This window comes from Microtus oregoni, unplaced genomic scaffold, assembly GCF_018167655.1.
Source record: "Microtus oregoni isolate MIOR12 unplaced genomic scaffold, Mior012 000016F_ref0000370, whole genome shotgun sequence".
Classification (NCBI taxonomy): domain Eukaryota; kingdom Metazoa; phylum Chordata; class Mammalia; order Rodentia; family Cricetidae; genus Microtus; species Microtus oregoni.
The window spans coordinates 3,606,387-3,630,198 of NW_024543075.1; the positions used below are offsets into that span (position 1 = coordinate 3,606,387).

General features: G+C 53.7%; 2 protein-coding genes across 4 annotated transcripts; one reads left to right on the top strand and one right to left on the bottom strand.

Annotated features, from left to right (window-relative positions):
- Positions 1 to 1,271: 1,271 nt before the first annotated feature.
- Positions 1,272 to 21,033, bottom strand: Tspan4 (tetraspanin 4). Of its 3 annotated transcripts, none has more exons than XM_041666717.1 (8): positions 20,822 to 21,033; positions 11,761 to 11,840; positions 4,698 to 4,889; positions 3,566 to 3,640; positions 2,820 to 2,921; positions 2,588 to 2,719; positions 2,433 to 2,516; positions 1,272 to 1,803 (listed from the first exon to the last, which is right to left on the bottom strand). In XM_041666717.1, the coding sequence occupies exons 2-8, from the start codon at positions 11,821 to 11,823 to the stop codon at positions 1,735 to 1,737; spliced, it is 717 nt and encodes a 238-aa protein (XP_041522651.1). In that variant the 5' UTR covers positions 11,824 to 11,840; positions 20,822 to 21,033; the 3' UTR covers positions 1,272 to 1,734. The 3 variants fall into 3 exon arrangements, with proteins under 3 accessions (XP_041522651.1, XP_041522649.1, XP_041522648.1); XM_041666715.1 differs by lacking the exon at positions 20,822 to 21,033 and adding an exon at positions 19,916 to 20,000; XM_041666714.1 differs by lacking the exon at positions 20,822 to 21,033 and having other exon boundaries at positions 11,761 to 12,206.
- Positions 21,034 to 21,076: 43 nt separating this feature from the next.
- Positions 21,077 to 23,477, top strand: Polr2l (RNA polymerase II, I and III subunit L). Its single transcript, XM_041666721.1, has 2 exons — positions 21,077 to 21,289; positions 23,210 to 23,477. Exons 1-2 carry the CDS (start codon positions 21,195 to 21,197, stop codon positions 23,316 to 23,318), a joined length of 204 nt encoding a protein of 67 aa, XP_041522655.1. The 5' UTR covers positions 21,077 to 21,194; the 3' UTR covers positions 23,319 to 23,477.
- Positions 23,478 to 23,812: the final 335 nt, after the last annotated feature.

Here is a 23,812-nt window from a genome sequence, read left to right on the forward strand (position 1 = left end):
ACAAAGTGAGTGGCATGGAGCTTACCTGGTTGCGGGCAGAGTACTGGAGAAGTAACAACAGCAGGCTGGCTGGGGCACAGCCTGCTGTGAGCAGATGGAGTGACCAAGGTGGTATAGGGACAAGGCAGTAGAGGTCAGAGTGCCACAGGCAAGGGTCCTGACTGGAATGGGGTGATGATATCAAATGATAGGAGTAGATGGGAACTTAGGTGAGTTCTCTAGGGCTACAGAAAAGTGGGCAGCCCAGTTCGCTTCTCGGTTTCTTTTTCCTCATTGGTGCTGGAGATTGACCCCAGAGCCATCCAGGGGCAACCCCCCTAAGCAGTAAATTCAGGTTCTGGGTTTGGGTCAGCAAAGTTGGGGTGTACAGAGGTGCTGTTCAAGAACTGACCGACTAGTGGATAGAAATTCAATCAGTAAGGGTAAAGCACTGTGGGCTGTTAGTGGCTATGGTGGTCTGGTGACCATGAGCCATCTCTGAGAGCTGCTCAGCTTGGGGATGGGAAGGAGGAGGGGATGGGAAGGACATCCTGGGACCTGAGGGAAGCTCAAGAGGGCCAAGGCTTTGAGCAGAGTCAGCACACCATGTATTCTGAATGCAGCTTCCCCTGTTTAGCAACCTATAAGTAAAAGGGCCTTTTGCTAATTTAGCAGCTTGTCTGGAGCAGCTGACTCCATAGTAATTCTGAGATTCTTCAGGTCCTATGGCTTCTACTAGAGAGAGGACAGTGGGAAGCAAGGATTCAGCCCAGAGCCAGAGAATGGGAAGTGTAGCAGCAACCCCACAGATATAGCTGGTGAGATTCTCTCCAGTGCATGTCACTCTCAGGTGTGGGAGTCACAAGGATGACCACTAATGAGAACTGTGTGGCAGAGTAGGCCTCTCAGACAGCAGGATGTAGGGACTGGGAGTCAGGTGCCTCACAGCTCCTGAGGGCCCTAGGAGAAGGTCACCTAAACACCCAGGGTACTAGCCCTACAGCTAGAGGCCCTCACCTAGGGTTCTTCTTTACCCCCTGGTTAAGAAGACACAACTTTGATGCTTTAACTCTGGCAAGGGCTTGTGTCACCTAGAGGTGCTGTTTGCAGTCCGTCTGCACAATCCAAGGGCAGAGTTCCTAGGACAGAGATACAAGAGTGTCTGTGATATCCCAGGAGAGACAGGAATGGACAGAGGCCATCTCTTCCCCCAACCCGCAATGGGTCAGCAGTGCTCCCAACTCTGCTGACCCTTGGCTAATGAAAGAACTTCCTCAGTTGGAGGCTATGGCTGTACAATTTTTGTGTGTCCAGCTAGACACAGGGGCTGCTCATACTTTATTAAGATGCACCTGGTCCCGCGCCACCATCATGGAATGTGAATCAATGGAACCTGGCCCTGCCTGGAGCACCAGGACCATCGTGGGCCTTGAGCAGACTGGGCCTGCCCCCAACCTGGCATCCATGCAAGGCTGGGGACCCTATCCTGTGCGAATACTGGAAGATATATGGATATAAAAAGTCAAAGTTCCCTGGGCTCTTAGCCCTGGGTGCCATGCTTGGCACCAACACTATAATCTGGTGACTGCAGCCACCCAAGCAGAGGCCCCGTTGGGTGCAGGGGTGGATCCTGGGTGCTTTGGCCTCAAGCTCTTCCCCCTGCGTTCAGCAGAGCACCGAGTCCTGCATGGGAAGCGGGTTTGGACATCTCCCCATGGGCGGGGTCCTTTGGCAGAGAAGCAGAGGCTCTGAGACCTATGCGCAGTAGGTGTCCGCCTTTACCACCTGGCAGTACATGGTCATGGCGAAAGTGAGGCCCAGGATCTGTGGAGACAAGAGGTCACAGGCCTTTGCCCATAGGCAGAAGGGCCTGGGCTTCCTGGGGTAGCCTGGTATGACCCCACTCCTGCAACTCATCCCCAGGGTAAGTTGTGGTTTGCACTTTAGGTCACACTCCTTTCCAACCTGGCCTGAGCCAGGCCATCTCCCTTACTGTACCACTTGTTCTAGCTGGAGCCAACTGGTATCTGTTTGCCAGATGAATTTTGGCTGCCCTGTAAGTCTGTCCCACTTAGCCTGGAGTATCACACTGCCAACTCTCAGCACTTCTATGGATGGCTATGAACCCAGGAGAACAGGGCCTTGGAAGCAGTAGGGTCTCAAGTGCTACCCTCATTCTGCATTGGGAAGTCCTGTCACTCCCAACCAGTATGGCTGCCTGGCTGTGTTGACCCACTAGGTGACAGCAGACTCTGCACAGGCAGGGAGCACTGAGCAGCACTTAGTCCTTGAGAAACTAAAGGTCAGCTCCCCTAGTGAAACTTCCTCCGAGGCACCGGCTTCTTACAGTCTGCACTGTTACCTCCCTGCCCAGGTCACAGGCTCCTGAGGGTAAATCCTCTGCCATTGTTCTCCCTGGTCAAGATTCCCAGGCCCTGCCCTGCCCTGCTCACCTGCACCAGCGCCGTGCACAGTCCAAAGATGCCCACAGCCAGCAGGTTCTCCTGGAGCCAGGCCTTCACTGTCTCATAACAGGGCTGCAGAAGAGCCAGGATCAGCTGGGGAAACCCCACCTCTGCAGCCACCCAAAAGAGGCAAAAGCCCTTACCGATTTCCACCAGGTACCAGGTGCGTGTAACCCACAGCTGTCACTGAACTCCAGACAGCAGGAGTCAGGCACACGAGTGGCGTTGTATACCTCAAACCAATCAGTGTAATTGGAGACTCCACAGCAACGGAACTAGGAGCAGGAGGAAAGCAAAGGGCTGGTGGGGAGGCAGCCACAACACCCACCCCCACTAGCCTGTCCCGCCATACCAAGAAGGCTGCCCAAGCCTCACATCAGTCTGGATGATGCTCCAGGCGTTGGTGAGGCCCACGTTGCCCTGTGTGCCATACAGATGCAGGCCCTTCTTCAGGTCTTCCTGGGCATAACTGTCGATCTGTTAACAGGCCACCAGTGAATACCCTCCACGACAGACACCATCCCTCAGCAATACCACATGCCCCTCCCTTGCCTGTTTCCTGGGACTACCCACTACCCTACCACCTGATCACACCCAGGTTCTTGTCCTCCCAGAACTGCAAGGACCCTAGTGCAGGCCTTTGTCTTCTCATCTCTGTAGGCTTCCTCTTGTTGGCTAAGGGAAGACTACAGTCTACTTGCTAGTATAAGCAGGCATGTCTGTTCTACCGCTGAGGGGATGGGCATCATTCCTAGGTCTTCAGTAAAGGAGCTAGGGCACTGAAGAAGGCAACTCCCAGCCTGTACATGGAGCTTCCTGCAGTCCTTTACAGAAAGTCAGGGACACAGGAGCTTGGAACATAGTGCTAGCTATAACTCAAGATCCCAGATTTTCAGTAAACCCATTAAACAGATAGGTAAGGGAAACAACACATGGCACACGTAAGCTGCAGTTGCAGGTTGGGGTGGCTGGAACAGTGTACACTTAGCAGCCTGCACTCACAAGAGGAGCTAATAGTGCTGTTGTGCCACCCATACAACCAGAGCCACAGACAGATCCCTGGGTACTATGTCTACACTGACTCCCAGCACCCCGTGTGCAGTCTATTCGCAGCAACATACCTTGTCACTGTAGGCAAAGAAGAGCACAGCAATGGTGGCTTCCAGCAGGAACACCAGCAGCAGCAGCACAAAGAACTGTAGAGAGGATGTCCTTAGTCACATCCTGCTCCTGGAGAGCCCCATGCATGATCTAAACATCCCCATGTGGGTATATGTCCCTGTTTCCCGGGCTCCTGGCCTGACACCTCTGTTTGGGTCTCCCTCTACACGCTCCCCTTCCCAGGATATGTTAGGCAAGTACTCTACTGCTGGGCTCCATTCCCAGCGGCGGCACACGCCTTTAATCCCAGCACTTGGGAGGCAGAAGCAGGTGGATCTCTGTGAGTTCGAGCCCAGCCTGGTCTACAGGAGCTAGTTTCAGGACAGCTAGGGCTGTAACACAGAGAAACCCTGTCTCAAAAAACCAAAAAAATTAAAAGAGATCCCAAGCATCACCTATCAGCAGCCTGTAAACATTCTGCAGTACCCCCTTTAGGGGCGGGAGAGGGAATAGATTGTCTTACAAGAGACGGAGGCCCTGAGCAAAACCCTCCCCAGGTAGAGGAAAGGAACCATTCAAAGCCTCTTGACATAGAGCTTCAGTCCACTGTCCTGCCGCTCGAGGCCTGTCAGGAACATTAATTGTAAGAGCCTCTAGGAGCCCTTTCCTAATTACCTGTGATTAACTTTATAAACTGTGGAGGAGGAAATAGCTTCCTTGCCATAAATATATTGCCAAGGCCAAATGGTGCTGTGAGATTCCACAGAGGGTAGGGCCAGGGGCAAGTTGGGGTCACCACAAGGATGAGTCTCAGAACAGTCCAGTAAAGGCCACATGTGGGCACGCCTAAGTTCTTGGGTCTATGCCTTGTCTCTCCAAGCTGTGGTATGCTTTTTCTATGTGTGGTGCTGGGACTCAAACCTCATGCATATCATGCAAGCATTCTTCTAGACTAGTGCCCTCCCCCTTTAAATTTTATTTAAGACAGGGTCTTGCTCTGGACCCCAGACTAGCCTGGACCTCATGATTGTCCTGCCTCAGCCCCCGACCCCAGCTATAATGTATTCTCTTGAGCAACCCCTCTGGTACTGGACAGGCCCCTGAAGTGAAGCTGATGGCACCGAGAGCCACAAAGGGGCCCAACACACTCACAGTGAGCAGTAGGCACTTGTTCTCCTTGAGGGCCCCAATGCAGCCCACGAAGCCGATGGCCATGACGAAGGTACCAGTGACGATGAGCAGATTGGCAGCCGACAAGGATGGGAATGAGGATGATAGGGTGGCAAAGTTTCCCTGTGTGGCAGCCAACCAGATGCCAACGCCCAGGACACCACAGCCACCCAGCTAGGACCGCGGCAATACAGAAAGAGAGAGAAAAGGGGTGAGGTGACTGGCAGGGCTCCACCCACAAGCTCAGGCCAACATTGCCAGCCTGGGAACCACTGGAAACATCTTAATTCCTGTGGCAGGGCACCACGCCTCAAGTCCCTTCTCTTCCCCGCAATGACAGTGGCCTGTGACAGAGTACACCTCCTCATTCAGCCCCAGTGAGACTGTGCCTTCAGATTCCCTGCATGATGCATCCACCGACCCAGTGTCTGGCCAGAAGGGACTGAATCTCCTTGGGCCCTTTGATCCTGCAACCTTCCTTCCCTACACCCTATAGAGGCCATGGCAGTTGAGCGGCCCACCCAGCCATGTGGCCCCCTTGTCCTGGGCTACTCATAACCCTGGCTCGGCACACTTCCCGCTCATAATCAAACTGCAGTAGCTCTCTGTACCAACCGGAGGGCCTCACCAGAACACCCGCTACTGCCCAGACATCCACCCCTCTCCGAGCCTCCCGGAGCTTCATCAGTTTTTTTCATTTTTATTTTGACACGGGATCTCTCTGTGCAATCCTAGCTGTCCTGGAACTCAGAGATCCACTTGCTTCTACCTCCCAAGTGCTGGGATTAAAGGTGCATTCCACCCACCGGACTCTTATCACTCATTTTTATAAAAATCCAAATAAGAGAAAGCAGGGAAGAAAGGCATATGGTGGCTGACTACAGAGGGCTCATCATGGCATGGTGACAGGGACATCTAGTCTGTCTCAGGATATGGGGCTGCCATGGTGGTAGGGGAGCTACAGCTCCACCACACCTGAGGCCTTGGACTCTGTGTCATTTGGAGAGGAGAGAAGATGTATTCCTAGAGGCTAGGGATGGACCACCAGCTGATGGGCTCTGGGAAAAGGCCTCGCAGCCCAACAAAGAACTGGACAGGGCATGGCACAGGAGCCCATGATGTGGGCTCTGACCCAAGGTTCTCAGTTCCAGGTAGCTCCTGGAGACACTACTATGGAGTCAGCAGGAAGCAAAGGGACCTGGGAAAGCTGGCCATATGGGAAGCTCTGCATCCAGGAGAAGGATCAAGAAACCTGCCTCGGGGGAGGAAGGGTACATATGCCTTGGGTGACATCTCCTCACAGCCAGTCTACAGAGATGCCTCCTTTATGGTTGGGACCTCTGCAGGACTGCCAGTGGTTGAGAGGTGGTGTTGTCTATGGTGTTGATCAAGTAAAGCAACTGGATGGGCCAGGCATCCCCATTCAACATGTGAGAAGTGTCCCTAATGGAGATCTTGCCATGTGATAGTCACTGAATCAATCACCCAACCACAAGGCACAATATCATTCCACAAACACACAAAGCTGAGAGATCTGGAAGGCTTCTCCAGGGCCATAGCAAACAAGGTCTCTCCTGTCTCCACGGGTTTGTCCCATAACCTTCATAAGGTCCCAAGCATCACTAAGTCTTCCAGGACCCAGTAATGTGTCTCACAGGTTATGGAAGGACCTCCAGGGCCCTACACTGCTAAGCAGAAGTTAATACCCTACCTGCTACCTTGGACTGGATCAGAATTACCAAGGCTATGAAGCTGTAAGAGCAGGACACCCCACGCTCACTCTACATTGTACCTGCCCTAGAAGAGCTGCAAGTCAAAAGTAGCAAGAGGCCTCAAGAGACACCAACCCATAGGGCTGACCTCAAGCATAACACTGCCCCAGAGGAGCCATGACCCTTCATGAGGCTGAGCACTCAAGACGGCAGGTCCTTGAGCAGGGGGGAGGGGAGATGCTGGTAAAAGACAAGTGTCATTAAGACCCAAGCAGTCTGCACCATCCGCCTCTGCCTTCCAAAGACAGCAGACGGCTCGAGTCAGCAGGAAAGTGAGCTGTTGGAGTGCCCCTGCCCCACGGGACCGAGAAGGGCATAGGAAGGACACCGCTGTGCAAAGCAGCTGGCACCACTGGGGTGGGGGAAATACCCCATTCCAGGAGGCCAGGACGGGGCAATCTCCAAGAGTGGAATGGGAAGAACCCCGAACCCCACACCCAGAAGAGAACCATTCTCCTTCACTGACACGGTGAGACATGCTTCCCTCCACCCAGAGACAGCAGGAAAAATCTCCATTAACTACTACATAGCCTGTCACCCTCGCTGAGAAAAAGACAAACAGCAGCCCAGATGCCCCTCACTGCCACCCAGAGGTGTCACATGCCTTGTCACAATGAGCAGCACACGCAGAGCCACCACCATTTCATGGGCCACCCCTTTCACAGCCCGAGCCAATGCCACATGCAAGGGTGCACTACTGAAAACGTGCGTGTGCTAAGAGTACTGTACCTGTAATTTAAAAATGTTTTAGTGCACGCAGATTCTAAAACATTTTGGCAGGAAAATTACAGCTTCAAAGATCAAAAGAAAAAGGGCCTGTGAGACTCTCAGAAGATGAGAAAAGCAGGACTTAGGGCTGAGCCCTGGGGGCCTGGAGCAAGGTCTCTCCTGAATCAAAACTGGGGATGGAGCTAAAACCCCTACCCTGAATCTACAATGTTCCCCAGTTTCCTGAGCCCCACTTCTAAGGCAGACCACCTCCTATTGCTGGCTCACTCCTCTGCAGCTGTACCACCAGACTATAGAGGATCCCTGGTGGGAGGCAAAGCCCACTCCCCACAGCAATCTAGAGAAGCTAGGGTCCTGAAGGGATAGTAGCTGGGAGCAACACCCAGGGGCAGGACTCCTGCCACCATGGTCCTGCATCCCAAGCACAGCCTATCTTGGCCACCTGCTAGGCACTCTATGATGCCTGTGGCAGTCCGAGAGGTGTAATGAGCTGTTACCCAGGTACCACCCAAACCTTTGCACAGCAGTTACCTTTGCCTCCAGCCCCTCGGATCAGCTTCAGGCTGAGTGCCACATGGCACTGGGTGCCCACCAAATGTGCCTGTCCAGATCCACAGAGGCGAGTGCTAACAAGTCTCTGCCCACCACCCCTCCAGCCATACAACTCAATGTGGCAGATGGCCGGGCAGCTAGCCACATCTTTGGTGGAGGTGGAAGGGCTGGGCCCCCTGTATAAACCAAGGCTATGTCCAAAAGCCCCTCTCCTGCAGACTGGCAGGAACCTTCCCCATCTTGGCTAGGACATTGGTTATCCCAGTGGGGTGAGTTTGTGCACTTAAAATTGAATGCACGCCTGGGGACATACCTGAGTTAGTAGAGTGTTTGCCAAGTGTACACTGGGTTAGACACCCAGCACCACATAAACCATGTGTAGTAGCACACGCCAGTATTCCTGGCACTTTAAAGGTAGAAGCAGCAAGGTCAGGAGTTCAGTGTCATCATAAGTAAGGAAAGATTGGGCTAAGTGAGACAGACTGTCTCAAAATACTTTAAAAACATAACTTTGTTTCTTCCAACTCAGGACATTGCTGGAGCCACCAACATCCCAAAGCACAGACTAGTCTGTGACTTTCTGTATGGGCAGTTCCCTGCCACCCCCATCACAAATATAGGCTGTTACAGGAAGCAGAGAGGTCCCCCAGTCCCTGGTCCCAGCCCTGGTCCCCTCACCCACCAGACTAAAAGTGCCAGCGGCCAACACCAGGACCACTGTTCATCAGTTACCACCTCAGCTCATCATGGCAAGAGACGACCAAGGGCCTAGCAAGGCATGTGCCCTGCAACTTGCTGCCAGTGTGGGGGCAGATCCCTGTGCCTGGCCGGACCTTCCTTGGGGACTGCATAAGGCAGGTACTGAGGCTGTAATGCTGACAGCCCAGGCAGAGCAGGGCCAGGGTGGGGCTCCAGTACCCTCCCTTAAGGAAAGGAAAGTGGAGCTTGACTCCTATGCCTCCTCCAGCTCAGGTCATTACAGGCCACCTGGGTGGGAGCTGGGGGACCCTGATCCACACACCTTTGGGTCACTTTGCATGATCAAGATGGAGAATCTGAAATGCCAAGAATACAGGATTTTCGCCAGGCAGTGGTGGCACACGCCTTTAATCCCAGCACTCGGGAGACAGAGGCAGGCGGATCTCAGTGAATGCGAGGCCAGCCTGGTGTACAAGAGCTAGTTCCAGGATAGCTGGGGCTGTTACACAGAGAAACCCCGTCTCAAAAAAGCAAACAAACAAATACAGGATCTTCTTGGGTCACAGAGTGTCTGGGTAACAGGCATGACTCTAACCTCCATCTTGTCTGCCCAAACAGACACTGACCATACCATGCAGGGGGCAGCTGTTCCTTGTGCTAGACTAAGGACTGGGGAGGGTCACCTGCCTGGAAGCAGTACAGGAAGGGTCTCCGACTGGTCAGTGCATTATGGGAGGAGCCAACCACATAACCAAGGCCTGGCCAGCAGCGTCTCTGGCACCTGGATACAAAAGAGCCATGGAAACGCCCTGGCCTTGCTGAGGAGCTCAGCCCCATTCAGACTAGTCCTTACACCACAGTAGCTGCCCAGGAAAGTGGATGGGTCCCTGAGCCCAGGGCAGGGGAGGAGAGGGCAAAGGAGAAAGGAGACAGGAAGAACCAGGCTTTACTGACTCCCTCCGATCCCCGGGGACCTCAACTTCCATTACAGGAAGAGCTTCGCTGGCAGAAGCCCAGCTTACAGTGCAGCCTCAGAGGCTTGAGATGGGGGTCCCAGGGGCTGCTTGCCAGCACCCAACACCACCTACCCACTCAACTGTGTTCAAGGGCCATGTGCTCAGCCTACTTCCCGAGGCACCCCCAACCCCCAACCAACTAGTCCTTGCCCTGTGCGCACCTCAAATGCAGGTTAGCCAAGTGCTCAGTAGAGTTGAGCATCACTGCCCAGCGAGAGCCTATCTGCTGAAGGAGAGAATGGGCGTCTCAGGTCCCCACATAGGTCTAGGAGTCAGTGCAGCTCTGACCCTAGTTGCCTGGTTAACTCTGTTGGGAAACTGAGGCGGGACACATAGCAAAGGCTGGGGTCCTGTCTGCTGGTCATACATTTTAGGTGGCAAGTGGGAGTCAAAGCCTCTCTTGCAAGAGTCATCAGGGGCTCAGGTAGGGGGTGCCCTGGCCCTCCCACCCACAGCCTGTTACCAGCAGGAGGGGGATTGAGTTCACAGATACCAGGGACAATGTGGACTGACATCATACTGACCAGGCCAGATGGACGGACTCTCACACTTGCTAGCCCAGATGGACTCTGCCAAGCCCAGCACAGGTATGTCTAGGCAAAGCCATGCTGTTCACAGCACCTTCGCGTGGTTGTCTCTAACCCCTCACTGGGAAGCAAGCTGGAGGGAAAAGCCATGATGGTGCTGAGGCATGCACGCCTGTCTGCAAGGCTGAAGGTACATGTGGGTAAGAGGAGGGAACTGGGTTTCTCAGCACAGGAATTGTGCCGGGAAGGGTTCTGATCGTTTCTTTCGCTGATAGAGGATGTTATCCCCTGGTCAGTGGAATGTGCCTGCTCAGTAGCAGCCTCAGCCTCCCCAAACCAACACTACCCCACTGTTACCCAGCCCAACACTCTTGCTTCCTAACCCTCCTTCTGCACCTCCGCTGCCTACTGCCATCATAGTGACCTACAGCTGTCAGGTCTGGTCACAGTGCTACACCCATCCACTTGTCACTTTGTCATCTGCAGTTCTTGAGCCTTGTCCACCTGTCATACTGTTGCCTACAGTCACCCCCTCCCCATTGTCACAGTGTCAGAGATACCCTGGTGCCCACTGAAGTCCCTCAAACAGAAGCATTGCCTTTATACAGGCTGCTTACAGCTTCACCCCACACCTACTGCTCATACCACCTGCTACGTGAGTACTCCTAGACCTGGCCCATCCCTTAGGAGCCTCTGGCAGAAACCTCTTGATGGGGCTGGGGGAAGATGGGATAGGTGGGGCAGCAACCTCCCTGGACTATTGCCCATAGGCAGCCCAGAGTCCCAGCAAATCCCAGCTCCATAAAAAAAGGGAGGTCAGGAAGGTGGACCTAGGTTTCTGCACGTTTGACTTGAACTGGACTGCATGCAAATGAGCAGCAAGTGGAGATCCCAGTGATGCCCCCTATCCTCCCACTCCCACACTCCCTCGCTCCCAACCACACCCCTCAACCTCAGTCACACCCACTCTCAGAAAGTTGGCTCAGGAACCAAGGTAGAATATGGAATGACCTTGGGTACCATTCTCCAAGCTTCCTAGCTTGTAAGTGAAGCACCAGGCTATGCCCAGGCAATAAAGGGTCACCTCTAATCAAATCCAGCATCCTCCGCTCAGGCTCCAGGCTCAGCCAAGCCCCAATACCAGGTGGTAATCAGCTGTGACACTTACTGTGGAGTAGGGGGTGAGGGTGTGCAAACTGTCCTTTATCCAGACTGGAGGGGGTCATCTCCTGCTCTACCATAATGCAAGCCCCAACTGAACGTTACCCAGTGTCTGAGCAACCTCAGCATACCCCAGCAAAAGTTGGAGTCTCTGCTGAGGTGGCAGGGAGCCAGATGTCACCCATGTCCGTGAAGAGTCCGTGGCCAGTGTCTGTGATACGTTCCTAGACCCTAATCGGTCGGGCAGTACACATACCCTTGATCTTCTGGATCCAGGGGGACCAGTTGGGGACCAGGACCTGGTGGGTCAATCTCCCAGAGGGGCAGTGTGTGAAAGGGGCGAGGGAAGGACATAGGCTAAAGAGGAAAGACCGGGAGGAGGCTGAGGAAGGCACCCATGGCTCAGTGGCACAGAAGCGGTGATCAGTTCTACGCCTGGAGTCCAGGAGAGGCAAGGCTGGTTACCAGCCGGTCCTGTGAGCACGTGCGCACACACCCTGTCTCCACAGCAGAGGAGAAGAGAGGAAAGGGCTTCTGGCAGCCACTGGTAAAGCAGCGAACCCCGGTCATTCAGACCCCCCGCACTCACCCAGAAGAGTAGGTTGAAGGCGAACATGAGGTACTTGACGCCCTGGAGGCAGCCGCGCGCCATGCTGCAGCGCTTCAGCTCTAGAAGGAAGATGAAGGAGAGGTCTAGGTAGAAGACCACATACTTGTTGCCCTTGGGAGTCGTATAGCGCGCCTGGGCCGCCTTGGGGCCGGGGTTCGTGTGCAGGCCGAAGAAGCCGCCTCCCGCATCCCCGGCGTCCCCGGCGCCCGCGCGCCCGTACAAGCTGCTGCAGCGCCTAAAGGGGCCGCCGCGCGCGAAGCCCGGCTCCTTGCTCTCCGGAGAAGGGCTGCGCCGGTATGTGGACTCATCAGTGCTGGAACGGCGCATCGCGCTGGGGAGCCTAGGCCCCCGCCGCCAGGCTCACTGGCTGCGGCCGTTGTCAGCGATCCGCGCCCGCTGCCCCCGGACACCCCATCCGCACCACACCGGCGGGCTCCCACCCCTCCCGGGTCCGCGGTAGCAGCGGGCGCGCAGCTTGGCTCCCACCCCTCGGCCAGACACCTGCGGGCCGGCCCGCTGCGCCCCGAGCGCACCCGGCCAATCCAGCGCGGCCCCGCCCCTCGAGGACCCCGCCCCACCGGCCAATCGCAGCGACCCCGAGCTCCCGCCTCCTTGTCACCCTCCCGGGGTCTCCGAGGAAGATGCAGCTGAAGGACAGGGGGAGCGTTTGAGGAGGCTGGGCCGGGAATGAGATCGCAGCAGTTCTCGGCCCCGAACCTACACCCCAGACCACCCCCAACAGGCCCGCCGCCCATTCTGCAGCAGTTCTTCAACCATAAGAAGGATTTGCAAAGCCCCGAGCAAATCAAGAGGTGACCCAATTGCTGTTGGTGGCAATTGGGCGGCCCTAGCTTTCAAGCGCCTTAGGGAGCCCGTGGTGCCTGGGAGGGTGCGGTGTCCGTGAGATTTCCTAACTTAAAAAGAGAATTCAAGAACCAAAGTAGCAGAGGAGAGACGCCAAAGAACCCCAGACGGCCCCCTGCTGGCCCAGAGTGCTCACTGAATCAGCTCAGCCTCTGGTCCAGCCCATTCTCCAAGGGGTAGTGGGAGCAAAGCCAGATTCCATCGGAACCATGTGCCATTCTGAGAGTCCCACTAGTGCCGTTCTATAACTGCATAACCAGGGACCTGGCGTCTCACTCTGACCCGCTCAGGGAGAATCAGCCCATGACTAATTAACACCATCCCAGGCAGACAAGCACATGGTAACTGGCACCATTGCCCCTTGCAGGTGTGCCCAGATACACACTAGCCCATCAAAGATGGAGAGATGATGGCCCCTTGCTAGGTCCCATCCTCCAATCTCTGAGCTTCAACCCAACCAAAGGATGCAGATCATAAGAGCCCCAAAGTGTGGGCCAGGTACTAAACATGGGGCCAAGGTTCCCCATCTCATCTGCAGCCCAGAGGACAGGAGGGAAAGCAGAACAAGGAAACCTTTTTGCTGAAGGTCTCTGAGTGAGGAAAAAGAAGAGGGAACGGGAAGAATGAGGAAAAGAGAAAAACAAAGGATGTCCATGGGCAGCTCTTAAAGGGGCTGCGTCTTGGGCTGGAGAGATGGCTCAGAGGTTAAGAGCACTGGCTGCTCTTCCAGAGGTCCTGAGTTCAATTCCCAGCAACCACATGGTGGCTCACAACCATCTGTACTGACATATGGCGCCCTCCTCTGGCATGCGGGTAGAGGCAGAATGTTGTATACATAATAAATAAATAAATTTAAAAAAAAAAAGGGGGCTGCGTCTTAGTGGAAACCCCAGGTGCCTAAGTAAGGTCTGCAGCTCCCAGCCCAGCACTTAGGCTCACTGCACCAGCCTACTGCTGCCCCCGAGAGGCCACAATGGGGAACTGCAACCCCGGCCCGCAAGGCTGCATGCTCAGGGTCCCAGTTCTTGGGATGTGTGAGTCCAGGGGAGCCCCCAGAATGCCGGATGTGTGCCTGGAAGTGCCTGCTCAACCTGGGGTTTACCTCAGCCCTCTACCTTTCAATTCCTCTTAAGTTTTCTTTGGTGTCTGAACCCCAGGAAAGGGACAGAGCTGTGTGGGACCACACCCACAGACCACCAGAGACCACACAGCCTGCAGGCTCTGCCTAGAGAGCAGGAGGCAGCTGGTGACTCCTAAAAACCCTTGTGGCCCCTGGCCCCTGGCCCTCTTCCCTTGGCTTCTTGATTCAGTCAGATACACACCAGTCGGGATTGGGGGGGGGGGTGCTATATAATGGTATATTATACATGTAAGAGGCCATGCACATACACACACATACACACACACACACACACACACACACACGTATCTAGACACCAGTGGAGAGTGGTGGAGCCACAGGGGCCAGGAAAGATCCAAAACTGACCAGAAAAAGCTATACCCCCCACCTCTGACCAAACCATCATCCATCCTGACATCACCCAAATGGGATTAGTGACCAGACCACTCCTCTGGAAGAGAGCCTGAAGCCCTGGGTCAGAAATACAGCTGAGCTCCAGCAGTCTATAAATAAGCTGACTGTCTACTTGGTCATCTTTATCCCCTGGATCTGGGGCTGGCGTTGCAATTCCCCATGGTACACCACGGGAGCATCAGCTAGGGCCGTGAGGAGAGCAGGAGGCAGAACTGCAGTCAGAAGGATATAAGCAAGAGAATCCAGGTGCAGCCATCCTGGACCCCAGTTTTCATCCCCCAGGGGTAGCTGTGCTGATTAGTTTTTTGTCAACTTGACACAAGCTAAAGTTACCTGAGAAGTGGGAACCTCTACAGAGAAAACGCCTCCATCAGATTGGCCTTTAAACTGGGTATGGTGGCTCATGCCTTTAATCCCAACACTCAGGAGGCAGAGGCAGAGGTATTTTAGTAAATTCAAGGCCAATCTGGTCTACACAGCAAGCTCCAGGACAGCTAGGGATACATAGAGAGACCTTACTTATTTCAAAACTAAAAAAGCTGGACGGTGGCAGCATGTGCCTTTAATCCCAACACTTGGGAGGCAGAGGCTGGCAAATCTCTGTGAGTTCAAGGCCAGCCTGGTCTTCAAGAGCTAGTTCCAGAAAGATTCAACGCAATGCCCAGCAAAATCCCAGCAAAATTCCTCAAAGACCTCTAAAGAACGGTACTCAACTTCATATGGAAAAGCAAAACAAAAAACAAAAAAAAAAAACCAGGAGAGCCAAAACAATCCTGTACAATAAAAGAACTTCTGGAGGTATCACAATCCCTGACTTCAAGCTCTACTACAGAGCTACAGTACTGAAAACAGCCTGGTATTGGCATAAGAACAGACAGGACCAATGGAACCAAATAGAAGACCTGGATATCAATCCACACATCTTCAAACACCTGATCTTTGATAAAGAAGCAAAAAATATCAAATGGAAAAAAGAAAGCACATTTAACAAGTGGTGCTGGCATAACTGGATATCAACATGTAGAAGAATGAAAATAGACCCATATCTATCACCATGCACAAAACTCAAGTCCAAATGGATCAAAGACCTCAACATAAACCCAGCCACACTGAACCTTATAAAAGAGAAAGTGGGAAGTATACTTGAACGCACTGGTACAGGGAACCACTTCCTAAATAGAACCCCAGCAGCACAGACACTGAGACAAACAATTAATAAACAGGACCTCCTGAAACTGAAAAGCTTCTGTAAAGCAAAGGACACGGTCAACAAGACAAAACAACAGCCTACAGAATGGGAAAAGATCTTCACTAACCCCACATCAGACAGAGGTCTGATCTCCAAAATATACAAAGAACTCAAGAAATTGGACACCAAAAGAATACAAAATCCAATAAAAAAAATAGAATACAGACCTAAACAGAGAACTCTCAACAGAGGAATCTAAAATGACTGAAAGACACTTAAGGAAATGTTCAACATCCTTAGTCATCAGAGAAATGCAAATCAAAACAACTCTGAGATTCCATCTTCCACCTGAAAGAATGGCCAAGATTAAAAACACTAATGACAACTTATGCTGGAGAGGTTGTGGGGTAAAGGAAACACTTCTGCATTGCCGGTGGGACTGTAAGCTGGTACAACCGCTTTGGATGTCAGTGTGGCAATTTCTCAGAAAATTAGAAAACAACCTTCCTCAAGACCCAGTAATACCACTTTTGGGTATATATCCAAAGGATGCTCAATCATGTCACAAGGACACGTGCTCAGCTATGTTCATAGCAGCTTTGTTTGTCGTAGCCAGAACCTGGAAACAACCTAAATGCCCCTTGACCAAAGAATGGATAAGGAAAATATGGTACAGCCGGGCGGTGGTGGCACAGGAGGCAGAGGCAGGCGGATCTCTGTGAGTTCGAGACCAGCCTAGTCTACAAGAGCTAGATCCAGGACAGGCTCCTAAGCTACAGAGAAACCCTGTCTCAAAAAAAAAAAAAAAGATACATTTACACAATGGAGTACTACACAGCAGAAAAAATAATGACATTTTGAATTTTGCATGAAAATGGATGGAGCTAGAAAACATTATTTTGAGTGAGGTAACCCAGACACAGAAAGACAATTATCACATTACTTACCCATAGGTGGTTTTTAAACATAAAGCAAAGAAAGCCAGCCTACAAACCACAATCCCAGAGAACTTAGACAACAATGAGGACACTAAGAGAGACTTACATAGATATAATCTACATGGAAGTAGAAAGTAAAAAAAGACAAGATCTCCTGAGTAAATTGGGAGCATGGGGACCTTGGGGAAGGATTGAAGAGGGGAGGGGAGAGGCAGGGAGGGGAGCAGAGAAAAAATGTAGAGCTCAATAAATATCAATTAAAAAAAAAAGAGCTAGTTCCAGGACAGCCAGTGCTGTTAGTTACACAGAGAAACCCTGTCTCAAACAAAACAAAACAAAATACTAGCTCTTAATTGAGAACCTAGGTTCAATTCCGAACACCCTCATAACAGCTTACAATCCTCTATAACTCCAATTCCAGAGGATCTGATGCCCTCTTCTGGCCCCGTGGGCACCAGGCACTCATGTGGTATACAGGTATACATGCAGACACACACCTATATACATAAAATCTTCTGTAGGGCATTTTCTTGATTAATAATGAAGGTGAAAGGACCCAGTCCCCTTGTGGGTGGTGTTACCCTAAGCAGATGGTTCTGGGGTGTATAAGAAAGCAAACTGTGAGTTTGAGGCCAGCTTGGTCTACAGAGCAAATTCTGGGGCTGTTACACAGAGAAACTCTGTCTCAAAGTGATGGCTCAGAGGTTAAGAGCATTGCCTGCTCTTCCAAAGGTCCTGAGTTCAATTCCCAGCAACCACGTGGTGGCTCACAACCATCTATGATGGGGTCTGGTGCCCTCTTCTGCCCTGCAGGCATAAGTAGAGACAGAATATTGTATACATAATAAGTAAATAAGTATTAAAAAAAACAAAACAAAAACAAACAAAGAAAACAGCAAGCTAAGTGAGCCATGAAGAGCAAGTCAATAAGCGTCATTCCTCCTTGGTCTCTCTCTCCCAGCACTCAGGAGGCAGAGGCAGGCAGACCTTTGTGAGTTTGAGGCCAGCATAGTCTACAGAATGAGTTCCAGGACAACCAGGGCTACATAGAGAAACGCTGTCTCGAGAAACCAAAAGAGAAGAAAGAGGAAGAGAGAGAAGAAAGTAACTAGCACAGCCAAAGGGGATAAGAAGGGCTCCCCAAGAGGTGCCAAACGTTCTCGGGACAAAGGAGAGCCATTTTGGTTTCTGCACTGAGCCCAGCATTTGCACACTGTCCTCTGAACCATGTGCCACTCTCCTGTTTAGAAGGCCCTGTCTATAAAACCCACATGAGCAGGGTTCATGAAGTCTAGCAGACTTCAGGACAGTCACATGAGGTCCATTTCTACTGCCAAGTATAAAATTCTCAGGGCGTGGTGTGCAGGCTGATCAATAACAGCAGAAGGGCCAAAGCAAGGCCACCCCATCTGAACCAGGAGGGGGTGCCTTTCTCAACACCCTAGCCCAACGCCCAACCACAGTGATCTGGACATAGGGGCCACCTGCCAGCAAGGCTCCCAGCTAAGGCCATTCTCAGTCATGAGTGGGTGCAGATGGGAAGCCTGGGATAGGCCAAGGAAACCATAGACACCCACATAACCAGACCAGGTTCCCACTCAGAAAGAGACCTGCCCAAATTCTGGACAAAGTTTGACCATAGCTGCCTGGGGCCAGTAGTTGCCAGCAAGCAAAGCAAACCACCTTTGACCTCTCAGGAGGGTAAAGGCATGAAGTGGCTCAGCAGCTTGTTTAGGCCCCCAAGTAACCAACCCCTCCAAGCCCAGCTAGCTCAGGAGGGAGAGCAGAGCGGCGTGCTCGCCCCCGCCACCCCCCACTCCCTTCCCTGCCCTAGGCTGAGAGGCTCTATAGCTTCTTTGATGAGGCAGGGAGAGTTGTGCCAATCCAAACAGGCTGTGGTGTCTGCCTTCCTGCCGTGGCTTCAGTCCCTGCAGGGCCTCCGTGCCTGCCCTAGACCCCCACCCTGGGCAGGAGCACCAAGAATTCCTGGTCCAGCAGGCTGACAACTCCCACCAAGAAGCAAGGACTGAGGGCCACACACAGCCTAACTAGAGCTCCTGGACACCTCGAGCCTCCCACCTCTTCAGGGACAGAGCCAGGGCTGGGGGTGCAGATCTCTCTGGTGCCGCCAGCAAAAGGGTTCAGTCTTCCTCCCTGGGCTCTCTGGCCACCACAAACAGCACCGTTTCTGAACTTTCTGCCCTACCCCCTCAGGTATTTCTCTGTTAGAGCTCCTGTGGCAGTGGAAATAGAAGGGACCTAATTGAAACCCAGAGGATGCTTATGATGCGACAAAGCATACCTGCCCCCAAATGCTAGGGACCACCAAGCATTGAGATGGCTCAGGTGTGGGTCCCAAGTACCCCAGCCTCGACAGCCCAAAAGAATCTTAGGTTGGTCACTTCAGTTTCAAGCTACAGGCTCCGAGAGCTATTTAGACAGCTTGTAGAGGACACATTTAGTGTGTGTGCCGCAGCTATGGCCTGGGAGTGAGGTATAAGAAGGTGTGTGCTCACACACCATACCCTAAGGGTGACGGACAAGAGCAAGCCAGAAGACACTAGTTCCTGAGGAGAAGTCCCTTCTGCCCACTTCCCCCAGTTCATGGTCAGCCTTACGTGGAGGAACTGAGACCCTCCTCGTGCGTGCTTCTGGTCCCACCAGAACTTCACAAATGGAGAAACTGAGGTTGTGATCTAGGTCCAGGCAGTAAAGGCAGCTAGAAGCCAGCCCCGTGCTTCAGACCACACAGTACGGCACCCTCTTTTGGCTGAGCACCCTCTTTTGGCTGGCCATTTGCAGGGCAACACCCAGGGTGGGAGGGGCTGGGCAGCCAAAACTTCAATCATGGGTTTCCTCCTTGTCCCCTGCCCTGAAGTGACCCCTCCTCTGGCAGGAACTGTGGCAGATGGGTTAGAAACTGCGTGTGAGCGAGCACATCTCGCTCGAGGTGCCCTCTCCCGCTACAGAAGCAAGCACCCATTCTCACGCAGCTACTGCCAGTCCAAAGACCAGTCAGGCGGTTTGTATTGGTGAACGCTAGCCCAGCTGGCAGGTACAAGTGACCCCCATCTGTCTCCCAGCACAGTATCAGATGGGAACTCCACAACGCTCAGGAAAAGGTAGCGGTAGAAGCTGAGCCTGGGATCCTGGCCAGGGCTCTGGAGAGACGCCACCCACAGCATCCCCCACCCCTTACTGTCACCCCCCCCCCCACACACACACACACCCCTCAGGGGTAATAAGCAAAAGGCTGGGCAGATAAAGCAACAGCCTGGAGTTCTCTAGCCTGGGTCATTTCTGGGAATCCAGGGAGCTGGAGCGGGAACTAGGGAAGGAGAGAATGCCACCACCCACAACAGGCACTGGAAGCTAGTGGGCTTCACACACACACACACACACACACACACACACACACACACACACACACGAGGAATTCTAGGAATGTCAGCTTGGCACAGGCTTCCCTCTCCAACTCTCCCTAAGTAAACAAGTCTTCCAGGGGCAGGACCGAACTGGGCCCCTCCTTCAAGAAGTCTTTGGCCTCCACCCCATCCTTAGGGCCCACCCTACAGACCATCTCCTAACCCACTCCCCTGCCACCCTCACCTCTGGCAGCGGGCAGTCTTCAGTTCTGATCCTGAGCCTGATCCCGTGACTCACTGGCCCCCACTGCCCCTCTGGCCAGGGCAGGATGTTGGGGGAGGGGACTGGACCGGACCGGGAAGTCGCCTAGCTCGTGGCTCTGCACGTGGCTTCATGGGGGATGTCAAACGTCAAACGTTGCTAGAGGGACTGTCCAGGGTGACAGTGGAAGCATAGCCACCAAGTTGGGCAGTGGCTCTGACCAGCTACACTCAAGACCCAGGAGACCCTTCTTGACCTCCCCTGCAATGAAGGAGAGCACAGCTTTTGTTCCCTCGGGGGAACTAGAGGTGTCACTCTAACGAGACCCCAAAGTTCCCAAGCTCCACGGACCTTTCCAGCTTCTCACTGCGTCCATTCCCTTAAGTCCTTACTTTGGTCAACTCCAGGTGAGGCAGACCTGTGGCCCCTAGCGGTCCCCCGGGCAACCTCCACGTCAGAGCCAAGTTTCCCGGGAGAAAGAAGTTAGAAAGCCTGCTCATTGGGTGCCTCCTACACGACGCCTTCCCGGACCACCACCCTGATCCTCTCCGCGGGAAAAGCCTTTTCTATTCCCTTCTCAGGGAAGAAGTGGACTGCTGAGCGCGGGAGGACACCGTCGGGACCCGGGGCACCGTACGGCCGACGGTTCTGTAGCGGCGGAAGGGAGGGGACGCCCCAAGCTCCACGGCTCGGACTCTGGCTGGGCACCTCGGGTAAGGGCTCCAGACCGAGACCCCTCGGAGTCCGCCAGGAGGCGGGAAGACCGCCTTGGCCGTGCACTCTCAGCAGTCCGCGTCCTAGCCGCGCCACCACCACTTGTTGCCTTTTCTTAGCTCGAGTCTGGATGCGTTCAGGCCGACGGGACCCCAGCCCGCGGACCCGCCGTACCTGCGCGCGCCGCAGCTCCGCGAAGCAGCTGTCAGTCAAGCAGACACGAGAAACGCGAACCGCCGGGGCCGCGGTCCTTTCGGCCTCGCTCGGACACCGTAGCGCCGGGATGTACCACCACGGCGGGAGGGGGCTACCGGGATGCTGCCGCGACACGCAGGCTCTAGGAGCCCCGGGTGGGCTTGAGTAGAGAACGCTGCCGCCGCAGGGTCATCGCGGGAGTGGGGGCGGGGCCGCGGCAGGGTTGGGGAGATGCGGGGCGGGGCTCAGGATCGCGCGGGGCGGAGCTCGGGCGCACCGGGCCCCGCGCTGTGGACGCGCCTGGGCGGGCCTTGAAATACCGCTGCCGGCAGCCTGCGCGCCAGACGCAGCCATGATCATCCCCGTGCGCTGCTTCACCTGCGGGAAGATCGTCGGCAACAAATGGGAAGCCTACCTGGGTCTGCTGCAGGCCGAGTACACCGAGGGGTGAGGTGGCGGGCCTGCGGGGGAGGTCGGGGTGAGAGTTCTGCGGCGGACCCGGAGATAAGACTAAGATATCCTGGGCCAGGGATAGATGAAACTTTGGGGTAGAGAATTGACTGGAATCCAGTCTGCAGAAGCAAGCCAGGGATTGAGGGGTCGGATGAGGAGGAGGGTCTGCGGCAGCGAGAGTAGGGAACTCTGCGTTGGGAATTTCAAACCCTGGTTATCCTCCAGCCCGGTCCTGTGATGTATTCCCGGAAGAATGAGTCTTCCTTTAGTTTTTCTCGAGGCAGGGTCTCACTGTGTAGCCCTGACTGGCCTGGAACACTGTTTGTAAATCAGGCTGGTCTTGAACTCCCAGAGATCTCCTGTCTCCTGCAATTAAAGGCGTAAGCTACCACGCCCAGCCTCTCTGAAGTTGGGAAGGTGGATTCAAACTGCTGTCCTGTAAACTTCTGAGCATCCTTCCCATGGGTGACAGGCACCTCTTTATCCACAACAGAGCACTCAGGCCTCTTCCCTGTCCACCTACTCCCCGACCTGTCTGCTTTCAGGCCTGCTTCTACGTACTTAGAACCCCTGGGACCCTTTAAAATGCAGGACAAGCCGGGCGGTGGTGGCGCACGCCTTTAATCCCAGCACTCGGGAGGCAGAGGCAGGCGGATCTCTGTGAGTTCAAGACCAGCCTGGTCTACAAGAACTAGTTCCAGGACAGGCTCCAAAACCACAGAGAAACCCTGTCTCGAAAAACAAAACCCAAAAGAAAGAGAGAGAGAGAGAGAGAGAGAGAGAGAGAAAAGAAAGAAAACAAACGCAGGACAAAGCCGCCAGTCGGTGGTGGCACACGCCTTTAATCCCAGCACCTGGGAGGCAGAGGCAGGCAGATCTTGGAGTTCGAGGTCAGCCTGGTCTACAGAGTGAATTCTGGGACAGCCAGGGCTGTTAACACAGAAACCTTGTCTCGAAAAACCAAAATAGTAATAATAATATAATTTTTTAAAATGCAAGACAAACTCTGGTATTCCAGCCTTGGTGGGCATCTGCTCATGCTGTCCCTTCCCCCTGCAGTCACTACCATGACTGTTTCCCGTAGTAGTCAGACCTCTGGCCACCACGGCAACACCAAGGGGTTCCCTCTCACAAGCCATAAGTCAATGGGGCTGAATGGGCAGCTATAATGAGCATTGTGGGTGAGTAGCTGAGACCCTCTTTACCTGGGCAGGAACTTCTCAAGCTGACTGGGTGCCAGAGAAATTGAACCTAGCTGGTTTGCGAACTCTCCTGGATGTGGGGTACAGGCCAAGGAGGGAGACAACAGCCAGTCACATTGTTCGCTCAGCGTCCACCCGTGGGGCCTGGAATTCAGCTCCATGACAAGGGGGTATTAGCCTCCTAAGATTCCCCCAAATAATTTTAGAAGCCCATAAAGCTACCCCAGCCCTGGATAAAAGAGCCAGAAGCAGAAGAGAGATGGCTCTGCTGTTAAGAGCACTAGCTGTTCTTGAGGACCCAAATTCAATTCCTAGAATCCTCGTGGTGGCTCACAAATGTCTATAACTCCATTGGGCTTCGGCAGGCACCAGGCATACATGGCAAAACACCCATGACACATAAAATGAAACTTAAGAAGCAAGTATGGGCAGAAGGCCTGTGGGCATATATATGGGATAGGTGTAACCTGGGGAATCAAGTGTATTTTTATGTAAGCAAAGGGACTCACCAGCCTCCCCTAAGCATCCGGGTGCTTATTTCAGAAATGCCTAGGCCCTCTCCCTATGGTCTGCTGTCAGGGTTTGGTCCCCATTTATGTAGATATGTCTGGTAACCCCTGTCCATAGTAGTGCACAGAGGCAAGTTGGAGGTGGCCACAGACCTACGCGGGCTGTAGGGACCACATCCAGCCTCACTCCTCTCTCCTTACAGGGATGCCCTGGACGCTCTGGGCTTGAAGCGCTACTGCTGCCGCCGCATGCTGCTAGCACACGTGGACCTGATTGAAAAACTGCTAAACTATGCTCCGCTAGAGAAGTGACTGCCGGAGCTCACCCTCCTCCTCTCCTGGCCGTGGGCAGTCTGTGATGCTGAATTCAAACTGAGGTGCCTGGCCGTGGCCCTGTGGCTAGGTCCCCTCACCCTTGAAGGGGTCAATAAAGATCTTTGCAGACCCACCAGCAGGTCTGTCTAACTTGTACGACTGTCAACATCGTGTCTGTGCTGTCTTTGAGGTTACCTGGACTGGTCTCCTTCCCCTCTCCTGACTTGGGAGTCCAGTCTTGTGGGGAATCCCTTGCTTGTTTCTCTTGTCCCAGACCACTACCAGGATGTCAAAACAAAGACTAGGCCTTGACCTTTTGATCCTCTAGGTAGCCTCTAGGGCCTCTCCTTTTCCTTCCAGTGTTCAGGGTGGGCAGGGAGATAAGGCCACACCATCCTCCACAAGGCAGGGCCCATGCCTGGGATGATTATGCCTTTGGAATGGTGAGTGCTTAGAGGCCTGCCCATATGTTCTACCACCGTGCTATGGGG

What these genes read in the sequence shown, in the direction of transcription:
- Tspan4 (XM_041666714.1), bottom strand. Translation starts at nt 12,108, where the DNA reads ATGCGCCGTTCCAGCACTGATGAGTCCACATACCGGCGCAGCCCTTCT. An exon ending in ACAAGTGCCTACTGCTCACT is followed by an intron (nt 3,641 to 4,697) that starts GTGAGTGTGTTG and finishes TCCTCTCTACAG; the next exon opens with TTCTTTGTGCTGCTGCTGCT. An exon ending in GGAGCATCATCCAGACTGAT is followed by an intron (nt 2,720 to 2,819) that starts GTGAGGCTTGGG and finishes TCCTGCTCCTAG; the next exon opens with TTCCGTTGCTGTGGAGTCTC.
- Polr2l (XM_041666721.1), top strand. Translation starts at nt 21,195, where the DNA reads ATGATCATCCCCGTGCGCTGCTTCACCTGCGGGAAGATCGTCGGCAAC. An exon ending in CAGGCCGAGTACACCGAGGG is followed by an intron (nt 21,290 to 23,209) that starts GTGAGGTGGCGG and finishes CTCTCCTTACAG; the next exon opens with GGATGCCCTGGACGCTCTGG.